Genomic DNA, 14,390 nt, shown 5'->3' with positions numbered 1-14,390 from the left:
TGGTTGCATTGGTCTGAAAATTAGTGATGATGTTTCTAGGGATGACGAGATGAAGATTTGTTCAATACAAAATGATCACATAGTTTTCATATGTAGATTAGGTCTGGGAAGATAAGTGAAAGTCTTTGCCCCAAAATTGGCATATCGGCAAAGAGATCATTTTATTCCACAATTGTACATTTAGACATTGCCTACAAAATTGCAAGTAAGTGTCAGACCAACACACTGGTAGTTTTAGAGTCTAGAATTTTTACCAAATATCATAAAAAACTGCTCGTCAGATCAGTCAGAATTTTTCTTTAACTCAACCAAAAATATACACAGTTTCCTTTTCCCATTGTCTCTTTAATTATGTAAATTCGTCTCGAGAATAACATGACATTAAAATTACCATACATATGTCGATTTCTAAATGACAAAACTAAGTTTAGATATAAACCATTCATATAATTACAAATGATAATATCAATAAAAATAATTAGATTTTTCTGAAATCGAATGACTATAATTTGAGTAGCGAATATAGCATTATGTGAGAATTGAGTGATAATATATTTTACTTAATTAAGACACGGATATGTCCATTGCAATATGTGAATCCTGTGGAATGTAGGCGTTGTATAGGTATATTACGTTATAAAATCTATTTGGTTTGCTCAAGTCAATGCAAGAAAATTTAAGCAATTGTGTATGTCTTAATAGTTAAATTTGATTATTCACATGCACATTTATAATGCATACCATATCCCACCAAAAGTGTACCCTGGCAACATTCTTTTTGGAGATTCACATCTGTCTGATTAGATCGTAACTGATGGATACATAAAGAAATCTAAGCGTCTTACGACCAATTTTTATGGAAAATGTGTTTTATCAGTTGAACTCTCGTACTTCCTTGGTTAACGAAGTTAGTATTGGTTAATCGGATAGCAATTGCCACTCACTAATTGATGACGTCAGAGAAAGGATGAGTTAAGGCAACCGTTGAAAATATGTTTAAATCAGATGGAAATGTACATTAAGTAATAACATCGCTAGAGTTGCTTGAAACGTTAATGTGTAATGTAAAACGATCAATGTCATTCAACAGAGTAATGTACACGATGGCATTATCATTTGGAAAGCTGTACTCTCCTCTCGTAATTACTAATTAATATGTTGGACACCAATTTGTTACAAGGGTGTACATCGAGGTCTGACATTTATGAGACTAAAACACTTTAAAGATATCCCGACTTTTGACCCTGTGAATGTTATGTAAATACCTTGCAATGAAATGAAGATTATATGGAATTCTTGATAGCTAGCTGGGGTATGGAATATTACTGGCACTTTCTGTTCTTTTTGTACAACTTTTTTCCCGTCAACTGTTACATCTTAATGTCTGAAACTTTCAACAAATGTATCAGATAGGTATTGTAACTTAGCTCACATGTTATCAGTTGACAGCATGTCACCATTTTATTGGCAATTTTGAATCTCTATATACAAGGCTGGTTGTATCAATAAGTTTATATTATGGATGTTGATAATTGTATACGTTGTGAATTGGTCTTATAATAAATGATAACAAAAGTTGTAACAACTCTTCACATTTATTGGTGTTTTAAGCCAATGAAGTCTATTCCTATATGGAGTTTGAGCAGTTCATTTCGAATAATTTGCTCTCCTGGTCGACATTATGTTGAAGTACGGGGAATGTATGATGTACAGTCATGTAATTTGGTATGTTAGTGTTCTGCAACAAAACATGGATCAAAATTTCCGTATTATATTCCCTTGTCTTCATCTTCCAATATCTTTGCCTTAACTTTTTGTGTTTGTCAGTCTGAGCTACTTTTGCAAATAAAATTAAACATCTGATATTTTTCTGGGTCACTGCTCGAGAACTCGTTTCCTGCATAAAAGCGCCAATGTAAGTACGTAATTTAAACGGAGAGTTTACACCGAACATCGACAAAGAGAGATGTGATAATAACGGGGCGTGTGTTTTCAACTTCGCTCAGAATCCCTACTAATCTGTGTGGGTGTTTACATCGAGTTCAAGAGGTATCTCATTCAAGGGAGAAGCTCTCTGACCTCTCGTATTTAAATGTGACGAATTGAAGTTTCTTTTCTGTTAATTCAACCTGATCTTTTTACCACCTTTCATCCTCTCACGTTTTTTTTTTCATTTTGAAAATCTTAGTATGAAGTACATCCCCACATTATGGCTCCGTCAGTAATCTGTTGTGTAGAGATTTTCTCTCGTTTGTAACACGGGCTTGGCTTGTTTTTATAAAAACCAAAACTAACTGGCACATTTCGACAAAATAATATGGAATATTGTCTCGGGTTTTGTAGCAGGATGCCAACCATTATACCAAATCACATGTGCATAATACATTCCACGTGCTTAAATATACTGACTATACTATGTGAAAGTAAAATATGTTAACATCGCATCGTAAAATGAAATGAAAGGTCAGGTTTTAGTGAAACGATATCAGTTGTCGGCAATCAAATTATGACAGTGAGATGGAAATTTTATTTTTTGTTATCCGGATATAAAGTCCATACACACCAGTGTTTTACAACCTTTTGACGACGGTTATTTTCATGACGCCTGCTGATCGTATTAACAACAGCCTTTTTGTATTTTCAATTTTCAAAGATGATTATTTCACCTCAATACAGTGACTGTGTATTATATATTTCACCTCAATACAGTGACTGTGTATTATATATTTCACCTCAATACAGTGACTGTGTATTATATATTTCACCTCAATACAGTGACTGTGTATTATATATTTCACCTCAATACAATGACTATGTACTATATATTTCACCTCAATACACTGACTGTGTATTATATATTTCACCTCAATACACTGACTGTGTATTATATATTTCCCATCAATACAGTGACTGTGTATTATATATTTCACCTCAATACACTGACTGTGTATTATATATTTCCCATCAATACAGTGACTGTGTATTATATATTTCACCTCAATACAGTGACTGTGTATTATATATTTCACCTCAATACAGTGACTGTGTATTATATATTTCACCTCAATACAGTGACTGTGTATTATATATTTCCCATCAATACAGTGATTGTGTACTGTATATTTCACCTCAATGCAATGACTATGTACTATATATTTCACCCCTCAATACAGTGACTGTTTACTATATATTTACAGAAGTTATTTCATCTGAAGCCTCATACAAACCCGACTAATAGAACTAATAATTGATATACCGCAATTCTTGTATCGCCACATATCAAGCAGTAATTTGCACACGCTATTATTAATAATAATACGTCAAAATGAATCCAATTAGTCGCTGTGGTTTTTAGCAATCATTTCAAGAAAATACATTATTGAAAAAGCTCCTACTTAGCCTTATGAATTATGACATTAGAAAAAGAGATCACCTTGAAAATGTGAATTATATAACCGTACCGTGTGTGTGTGTGTGTGTGTGTGTGTGTGTGCATATATGTTATGTATTATGTATATCTGTTAAGTGTTTGCGCGTATTTATGTGTGTTTATAAATAGTATAATCATATATATGTGTATCTGTCTGTCTGTCTGTCTGTCTGTCTGTCTGTCTGTCTGTCTGTCTGTCTGTCTGTCTGTCTGTCTGTCCATGCATGCATGCATGCATGCATGTATGTATGTATGTATGTATGTATGTATGTATGTATGTATGTATGTATGTATGTATGTATGTATGTATGTATGTATGTATGTATGTATGTATGTATGTATGTATGTGTGTGTGTGCGCGCGGATGTGTGTATTAGATAACTGCAGAGGCTGTAGAAGTAGTAAAACGGGTTAGCGGTCAAGGTGAGAGCCTGAACAGGGAAGAGCTCTTGTGAAATGAGATCAACTTGCTGCTTGTATTAAAAGCAGAGGGGGAGGCAGGTATTCACCTTGTCTGTCTCAGCCGTGTATATGCTCTGCTGCGAAATCAATAATTTTGCCGCTACTGTTTTAGATCCACAGTATGGACTTTAAAGGAGAGCGAAAAATTATGACGAATTATGATCACCATGGCAACGTGAATGATATAGAAATACTCTAAAAGCATTGGTTTAATTTGGCAGTTAGCCAGTTTATGAACAAGAAAGATGATAAAATACGCTAGACTGTATTTGACATGATAAATTACGGTCACCTTGCGGACTCGTTCAGTTTGTAGGATAGATGTCAAGATGAAATTAATGAAGTTTATGATATGACCTATCGGTGCAAAGTGACTAAACGATGAATTAGTATACCCTTGCAAAAATTGTCCAAGGTGCACGTGATTAACTTGAAAGTGTATATTTTGGAAACGAGATGAATATACACTGAAAGAAATCGATTCCAAAGAATCATTCCTTGATATGAACTTTGACACACGGACGACAACCCTGGATAATGAGTGTGGTCCCTGGTGACCAATAATTTGTATTATCCCATTCTGCGCACAAGTCGTGGGTTTGTAGGAATTTCTGCCTCTTATCAACCACCCGGGCTTCTTCATGGTACCTGGGACATTGAGATTACAGAAAATCCAACAAATTTTACGAGTGAAATAATCCCATGAAATCTCTAATGCTAATTCTCCATTTTTCATAATATTGGATGAAAGACCTTGACCTGTCTGCCGGTAGGATTCATATAAATTCTAATAGAGTGTGAGTTGCATTATATCGTCTCATGTACTCGTGCCGAATCTGATTAAGAATGCACCACATCACCTAGGATACGTTGCATCATGTCCGCCATATTTAGACGGGCGAGAGGGAAGCTGGGGGGGGGGGGGAATCAGGTATGCAATCAGAGCCTTGACAAATCATTGACGTTTGTATGGCAGTCTGTTAGAGAGTTTGTATTTGCCAAACGGCTACTTATGCTGTAATGGGAGAACATGAAGAGAAATATAGTACGTTGTTTGCTTGCATATTGGTGTCCGTTAAAATGAAATAGAAGCATTGAACAGCTGCAAATTGGATACTAATGCTAGCTTATCACCAGGGAAATGAAAAAAATGAAGTAACAGACAAAGAGAGTCTTCTTGTGGATTTATCTAGAATTTGAATTTTTGAAGTAAATCAATCTCTCTTTCTCTCTTTCTCTCTCTCAGTTGCTCAGACAGGGTTTTTTATCGTTTGCTTGTGATTTGCATAGAAACAAAATAGAATTACTTCTAAGTTAAGAATTTTACAAATTTGGGACAGAATTATGAAAATCTAAATTTCATTAAAAATGAACACAATGTATTGCACACCAAGGTTGATTGTGACCAAGCTGACGAACACACTGTTACCTACTGGACATTACATACTAACAATTAGCATGGTTGAGATATGTATTATTTTTTCTGCGTATATCCTCAGTGAAAACATAGTATATGTTACATAATTATCCAAAAACAGTGATTTGAACATTTGGCACGAAAAATCCTCATTGTTGAAACTGACACAATTATTGCCAATTAGTAGTCGACCTTCGCTTATGTACATAACTGAGGCCGCACATAGTATTCAAGGGTGTCGCATGAGGGCGTAGAACTTAAACAATAATATATGGAACACGACACTCGTCTCTGGGAATAAATAACTCAGACATACACCTGGCACCGCTTTTATTGCCTTTCAATTTATTAATCAAAGGCGCAAGTAGTTAAGTATGTTTGCGTTGTTTTGATATATGTTCAACGAGACAGGTTGAAATGCTACAAAAATCATACAAGGTAGTGTAATCATTTTTGTAAATAAATGACAAATTCTCATGAAAAATGTAAATGTATAATACCTTTCGAGACAAATCATTGTCCGTATATAGTTACATCAATAACAACGAGACTGTGTCCCTGATAACGGTACGAGTTTGGCAACTAAACGAAATTGGACTATGCTGCATTATCACCATAGAATGAACACAAAGGAGTCTGTGAAAAATTGAATTAGTGCAACTCATTGCAACATTGTTCAATCATTAACATAAATTAACATAAATTAACATATGTACTATGCAACACCAACTGATTCGTGTTCTGTAGAGGGAGTGCGCGCAGTGTTGTGCGCGCGCCTTCTATAATTCTTCCGCAAACCTTTACTTGCACAACGGTGCCAAGGTACACGTAGTAGATCATGGGAGAAATCAGTACTTGCTGTGTCAGTCATCATACTGTATGTCGCATTTACTTTCCAACAAACATACGACCAGAGTAACCTTATAGCTGACTCAAGCTGTTAAAACGTTGAGAGAAGAGTGGCGCGTACTGGCGACTTGGGGTCATGACCTCAATCCAATAACTTTCTAATGAATACGAGTGGTCATTAATACACGACTAGAGAAGGAAGATTCATTCGAAGGGCTTAGAGGCCAACGATGAAGTAACTTTAATACCCTGTGTATAGCAGTTTGAAGTCACAATAAAGTGGATTAGGGTGAATCGTGGCTTTTCCAGCAATAAATTGTGTAGTGGAACTGAACAGCTGCAACGAATTGTCAATTAATCTAATGACAGATATTCAGTCATTTTACTCGTCTTTTGGTTCCTTCTACAGTTCTGTTTGTTCACTGCGCGGGAAAGTACATTCCTCAACTGCCGTCAGAAAAACAATTGGTATCAGAGTGTAGTATACTAAAGGATGCATTTATTTCATTTTCATTTTATTTCCACTTTAATATTTTAACGACTCACTTTGTTTATAAATGCTTACTGCTCAGAGCCGTATTTTTTGGACATATCGAGCGTTCTATAGCTATGAATTTTCTCTTCGGTCATCTACGATCTATTTCACGTCTGAAAAGCTGTTGTTGTAATAATCTGCATAAATCACATATGCAAATTAATATCACTGAATCTATTATTGATCAATGCTCTTTATTTCATATCAACAAAAAGATACTCACAAGGTTTTACCTTTACTGCGCGATGCTATTTTTTACAAGCTGTAATGTAAATATATTTTTTAAAGAAATCACGAATTTTTGCGCACGTACAGGATATTCTTGTTACAGACAAATATTCCTAATATGATTGATATTTAATTAGTGGTCAATATTTGAAAGAGAAGTGTACATAGTGCTAATATTATTATTATCATTATCATTATTATTATTATTAATTTAGCTGTTTACAGTAAGGCTAGTAATCGAAACGTCAATCAACACGTTTCAGCTCCTTTAATTAAATACAGTTGGAGTCTGTATTTCTGTGTTACCTACTTCAGACCTTCGTATAGCGAACCGTTTTGGTTTAATAGCGTGTGTGTATAATAATATATTTCCCCGTTTGCGGTTGTTTTAATGTTTATTTTGGCACTGTGTTAATATTGCAAAACAGAATTTTGTGAAGAATATCAGTTAATATCACTGATACTTTGTTTGACTTTGTTTGACTAATTTATGGATTTCAGATTGCCACATTTGACACTGAACTTTATACATATTATATCTTCTTCTATCGTAAACGGATACGATGACGATCGTATGTCGTCAGATGTCAGACTTTTCAGTTTCTTGATTCAGATAATACAATAATATGTAAATAACACGTTAATTTAAAATTACTTCAAAATCATAGAAAAACCGTCGCATTAATCATGTAAACGCATATATATATATATATATATATATATATATATATATATATATATATATATATATATATATATATATATATATATATATATATATATATATATATTATATATATATATATATATATATACTTAATATCGAAATTAGGAGATCTTAATTCATAACTCAGAGTTTCTCGCTTCTGTGATCAGTAGATACTGGGTCCGATTGATAAGCTCTGTCTGTTAGATTTTGACACTAGAACATTACGTAACAAGACGGACTAATCTAATTTTTAGCACAACTGAACTAAGGTTCAGTAGTGCTATAAGCATGGTGAAATGTCTGTGTGTATATATATGTATGTGTATGTGTGTGTGTTTGAACGACTTAAACTACATGATGTATGGATCTGAAACTTGGTGGGGTATTTCTGGAGGTGTTATTCTGCAGTTACTGTTCAAAACATTTTGACACAACTAGTCCTAGCCATTGCCACGCCCTTAGCCATAGTGAAATGATTATGCATATTACAAAGATAACAACAGGGATGGGTATAGGTAAGTGAAAAAAGAATTTAAAAAATGTATGTAAATATACCTTGCAACGAGACCACGCCCATAGCAACAGCCAAATGATGGTTTATATTGCAAAAATGCAAACTAAGAAGAGTAGCCAAGTGAATAAAGATCCAAAACATGTATGCAAATATGCCTGGTAACAAGACCACGTCCATAGCAACAGCCAAATGATAGTGAATATCATATAAATAATAACAGGGATTAACAGGTAAGCAAATCAACTTTCAAAATTATATGCAAGTATACCTGGCAACAAGACCATGCCCATAGAAACCGTCAAATGGTGGTGTATTTTTCAAAGATAGCAACAGGCATGGGTATAATATGCCTAGCAACAAGACCACACCCATAGCAACAACGAAATGTAGTTGTGCTTCAACGCCATCGGCGCTATTTTTTATAGATAGATAGATAGATAGATAGATAGATAGATAGATAGATAGATAGATAGATAGATAGATAGATAAATAGATGTGTGTTTGTGCGTGCATGGAGGTATAAGGGGAGAACCCTCATATCTCCATGGTGTGTGTGGTTGGGTTTGTGCACATGTTTAGGCACAAACACGTTCGTCAGTACGATCCTGCCCACCGATATCTTGATATTGACTTTATTGTACTTGTTGTATGATAAAGTAGGTTGTTGATTGTCATAGAGATGATGTGAGAGTAGTGAGCCTAACCGAATGTTTCGCTAAGTAGTTCAGTATCAACATTGTGAAACGCAAATGACATCGATTGAAGTGCCTATTCTAGAATAATACATATCCTGAATCCCCAAATCACGACAATACACTTGAGGAAATATTTCGGGAAAAATAGCCGGGAAATAAATCCGACTCGACCACCCAACCCACATATGTCGGATCAATCCAGCGTTTTAGCATTTGTCACGGTCATGCATCGTCAGTACATATTGTAGGAACAATGTATGTATTATGTAAATGATACTACAGTGGTCATGTAGATGAGATATTGGGTATTTATTTTGGGTCTTAATAGAATAAATTAAATTGTGTTTTTCTGCTTGACAAAAAAGTAACTCAGTGAATTGCAAGAAGTGTTGTTATTATTATGCGTACAGAAAATGACTTGTAAACAAACTGGGTAAATACAAGTAATCATTTGAAACCACAAGTAAACAGATGAATAGTGATGCTTCAATATATGAAGAAATGACAGTTGCATGTACAGACCAGACATGATGTAGTAATTATTTGCGTTTCCCCAGTTTGTTTACAAATCACTTCCTTGCATACATTAACAACTTTTTACTTATTTGTATTTGAAAGATTTTGTCTTCAGTTATTGAGATACAAAGAAGATAGAAAATTTAGTAGCGTTGTTTCAAATAAATACCAATTACTCTCATCCGTATGTCGTATGACCACTTTACTATCGACCACTATCACTTGTGCTACTACATGTATTAACGCACTGGTTTCTAGATACCCACTTTAACTCGTCACTTGTGTTACTATTAACGCACTGGTTTCTAGATACCCACTTTAACTCGTCATTTGTGTTACTATTAACGCACTGGTTTCTAGATACCCACTTTAACTCGTCACTTGTGTTACTATTAACGCACTGGTTTCTAGATACCCACTTTAACTCGTCACTTGTGTTACTATTAACGCACTGGTTTCTAGATACCCACTTTAACTCGTCACTTGTGTTACTATTAACGCACTGGTTTCTAGATACCCACTTTAATTCGTCATTTGTGTTACTATTAACGCACTGGTTTCTAGATACCCACTTTAACTCGTCACTTGTGTTACTATTAACGCACTGGTTTCTAGATACCCACTTTAACTCGTCACTTGTGTTACTATTAACGCACTGGTTTCTAGATACCCACTTTAACTCGTCACTTGTGTTACTATTAACGCACTGGTTTCTAGATACCCACTTTAATTCGTCATTTGTGTTACTATTAACGCACTGGTTTCTAGATACCCACTTTAACTCGTCATTTGTGTTACTATTAACGCACTGGTTTCTAGATACCCACTTTAATTCGTCATTTGTGTTACTATTAACGCACTGGTTTCTAGATACCCAACTACACAGAATCCTGTATTTGAATCAAACGCAATTTACCTGTGCTAATTATATTTCAATTCCTACCTCCAAGGTCAAAGGTTATAGAATTTTCAAAGGTGAAAGATTACAGAGATTTATAAAATGATGTAATATATTGATAAGAAAATAAATCTCCATCACTCAGAAACATAAATTAAAAACAAAATTATGACAAATTGCCAGTAATCGTCAGAAAAATATGAACTTTAATAGACGTAAATATACTCTGGTTAGCAGTATCATTCGTCGTGTTCCCATAGTTTGCGTTGTAGTTTAAAACAGTTTTTCTCTGCAAAGGAAAGCAACCACGTACTTGTTTCACAGTGGACTCACAAATAATATATACCATGTTATCGAGATGTAAGATCCGCCACTGCTGGTAATACGGTGTATGACTTTGATATGTTCCAGTAAGCTGCTTGGTTTAACAACGCCTTGTGACGTAGCTGTTGTCAATGGTTACGTGACAGACTATTAATATAATAGAAATCGTGTTGGCACCTAAGGAGTTCGCACTTTTTAATCCTAATAGGCAGTTATTCCAAGGATGCCCCAATTTTAAGTGTTGATTCATAGGAATTGTCTATTTTTACCTCCCATAAGGGGGGGTTATGTTATACCTGGTACATATATATCAAAATATATCAACCATATAATGCGCATGCGCACATGTCCTATGAAGTTTGTTGACATAGCTGTTAGTATTAATGCATCATTTGCATAAATTAATGATTTTTCGGATGTATCTTAAGCATGCAAACTTCAGATTTCGTATAATTTGGTGTATTCATTGATGATAACAAAGTGCACGTTTGTCATAGTTTTTGATAGTAATTCGTTATGTGCATAATTAATGCCTTTTGACTATTTTTTGAATGCAAGCTTCATATTTCATATATTTTGGTAAATCGTACATCAAACATAACAAAGTCCACGTGTACTTTAAAGCTTGCTGATGTAGCTTTTAGTTTTAATGAGAAATTTGCATAATTAGTGATTCTCGGTTATTGGGCTATACAAAATTCAAATTTCATATAATTTTGTACGTACATCAACCATAACAAATCAGACATGTTTGATGTAGTTTTTAAATGTGATGTGTAATTTGCATAGGCAATATCTTTAGAATACAATCTTTAACTTTCAGATATATTGATGTAGCATATAATCTTAATGGTTCATTTAAAATTAATGATGTTTCGCGAATTAGGCAATATCTTAAGTATGCAAGCTTAGAATTTAATATAGTTTCATATAATTAATTTCCAATTAAGTGGTACATCATGTATAATAGCTGGAGCTCAGAGTTTTTTGCATTCTAACAAATCAATGTGTGTAGGAACAGATCTATGATTTATGATCTATGATTACAGCCTTACGGGAGGCATTCAGTTTACATGTGGTTGTAGATATAGAGAGCTGAGATTAACTCTACTGTGGAACACGTGGACGTGTGTTGTTTTCCGTAGTGAAACGCCATGGTAAGTGGACAAAAACGTCAACGTGAGCAATAGGCACTAAAGGCCTGCAGGATAAATATATCTACCTCAAAAGGCCAACATAAGCATCGATGTGCTTTTTATTTTCAAGTCGACACTGTCCCTAACTCGAACAAAACTTCTCCGGTTCTCTGGGCCAGCAAAAATTGTTTTTACACACTTCCCTCGTGAAGCGGTTCAAATAGAAAAACAGATGAAATGGCTACATAATCGGTTAAAAACAGACGTTACGTTTAATTCTCCAGAATGGAAATAATAACGCCAGATGTATTCTACCATGATTGTTTGATATGCCACTTTGCCAGAATACTGAGCTTGACAGGCATATGTGGTCAACATTTTATGAAAAAAAAGGAATACCCAATCAAAGATTCTGTTGGACGAAGAGCGGCGAAAGACAGCCAGGTTTCTGAGAAGCAACAACAAGTATACCTTGTGTATTGCCTAAACATGTCCATTTCACTTTCGTTTCAAAGTAACACATTGCTAATTTCAAGAACTCCAAAACTAATATAGAATAGCCATCAATTATTGAAGGTATGTATTAGCTCTCAGTGAGAATGTCAAAATATTATCATATACGTAAGCTAAAACACTGAAAATGTAACCTAACCTAGTCGATCGCCTACGTACTACTCGTTACACAGTATTTTAGTCGGATCAATGAACATTTAAGTTCCCCTTATAGCTACACTATTCATCACGTATCCGCCAAACATTACGATTTGAATCCAGCCTTGTCACGACAATGGCGGAAGTAGTGTTAAATATATAATTGGATTAGATGACTAGGCCTAGAGAATCAGCAGTCGTGCTAAACATTGACACTATAGAGTGGGACATATAACTGGTATGGATCTCAGACCATCAAACAGTCCGAGTATGGATCTAGTACTCAATTGACTTACCTGTGCTAAGGGCTTGTCACTGCTATGTAATAATTTTCCTACTGATAGTCACAAAAGTAACTTGTAATGCAAAAGTCGACAGAATGTTCCAATTTTGCTATTCTGCAAATAGTATCGACTCTACAAAGCTAATGAAGTAAGCGCCATTTATACATTTCAGAATCTTGGACGGCAATAATTTAAAGTGTGGGTGTCGGACAAGATGGTTACAATTATTAATGGAGAAAAATAAAACGAGCGATCAATTGATGTGTCGGATGAATACGAACTCAACGGAAGAGGTTAATATTCTATTAAGTCATACCAACTCATCGGCCATAGACGGGCCATGTGGTAAGTTATTGGTAGCAACATACAAGTAATTGATGAACTGTGTTTTTTGGTGCTCTATTTATAAAGTGGATGTGTGTTAGTACTATTATAGGGATTCCCCTCACAGGAAATAATTATAATATGCTCTCTAATAATATCACGGAAAAGTAACCATAACACCAAAAACACGGTCGACGCCGTCACTTGACCAACCAATCACAAGCCAATTAAGCCTCATATTTAAACTCAGCCTCTTCGTTGGCAAATAACACTGGCCATGTGTTCAAAATAAATATACATTATTGACTGAAAGTAACACCAACACTGAGTTTAAAAAGGAAACACATATCAAATAAAACATTCTGTTGGGCGAAGGGCGCATTTCCACTGTACACTATAAGAGGAAAAACTATTTTATTAAGTAGTCAGTTTGGTTATATTACTCTTGGATTAGTGTCTGATAGTCTGATTGAAATATGCAGGTTTTGATACTTAGTTGTCACATGGTATGACTCATCTCCCTGGCTATATTTAAATGTATTGAAACTTTGAAATAAATAAACTCTATGATTGTTTTCAGACTTACCGCCGAGTGTACATGTGAATCCTCCAGATCTGTCCATTAATGAGAACGACAATGTATCTGTGGATTGTGTGGGAACTGGAACACCCACTCCTAAACTGAAATGGGACTTGACTAACGTAGTGTCGGAGAATAGTGTTTTAACGAGTGATGACAGTTTGACGAAACAATTGTCTCTAACTAACGCCCAGGGTGGCGATACTGGGTTTATTCAGTGCTCTGCCAGCAACATTGTCGGGAAAACCACCAGTCGTGTTCACCTCACCATAAACAGTAAGTACAAAACGGCAGTAGAATAAAACACATGTTGGTTATAAGGTCATAACAAAAACTGTAAAACTCTTGTAAAATTAAGATTACATTCGTTACAATGTAAATGGTTTCTATACCCATCTCCGGACTCCACGCAAGACCCCCCCCCTCCGCATCATTACTTCTACATACATACATACATACATACATACATACATACATACATACATACATACATACATACATACATACATACATACATACATACATACATACATACATACAAAGTAAATCAGAATTGGTTTGGAATTGTATTCAATACGATGCTATGAGCAGACAAATGGCCAATTATCCCAACTGGTCAGCATATGTAGGCTATTTTGGGTCCTCACTCATATCAAATTACAGGGGAAGTGTTTGACAGAAAGAACCCGATTGCAGATTGGGTTAGATGTCTCATGGGTAGGTTTCGTCACTAAAACTGCAATGACTGTGACCCCACCGTGCCTCTGTTCCATGACAAGTACTTGTTGGGATTGACAGCACTACTTTTGAGATATTAATACGGAAGATATTTTGGGGC

At 35.1% G+C, this 14,390-nt stretch overlaps 1 protein-coding gene across 1 annotated transcript in view; it reads left to right on the top strand.

Moving 5' to 3' along the window:
- Positions 1 to 14,390, top strand: part of LOC144443408 (BDNF/NT-3 growth factors receptor-like) — a 73,856-nt gene that overhangs the window by 47,344 nt on the left and 12,122 nt on the right. The window contains exons 7-8 of the mRNA XM_078132875.1: positions 12,821 to 12,993; positions 13,553 to 13,828. Coding sequence (XP_077989001.1) covers positions 12,821 to 12,993; positions 13,553 to 13,828 — 449 coding nt within the window. The remainder of the gene's footprint in view (positions 1 to 12,820; positions 12,994 to 13,552; positions 13,829 to 14,390) is intronic.

This window comes from Glandiceps talaboti, chromosome 12 (assembly GCF_964340395.1).
Source record: "Glandiceps talaboti chromosome 12, keGlaTala1.1, whole genome shotgun sequence".
Lineage (NCBI taxonomy): Eukaryota > Metazoa > Hemichordata > Enteropneusta > Spengelidae > Glandiceps > Glandiceps talaboti.
The sequence above is the reverse complement of the archived record's forward strand: the minus strand, read 5'-3'. Positions and strand labels throughout refer to the sequence as shown.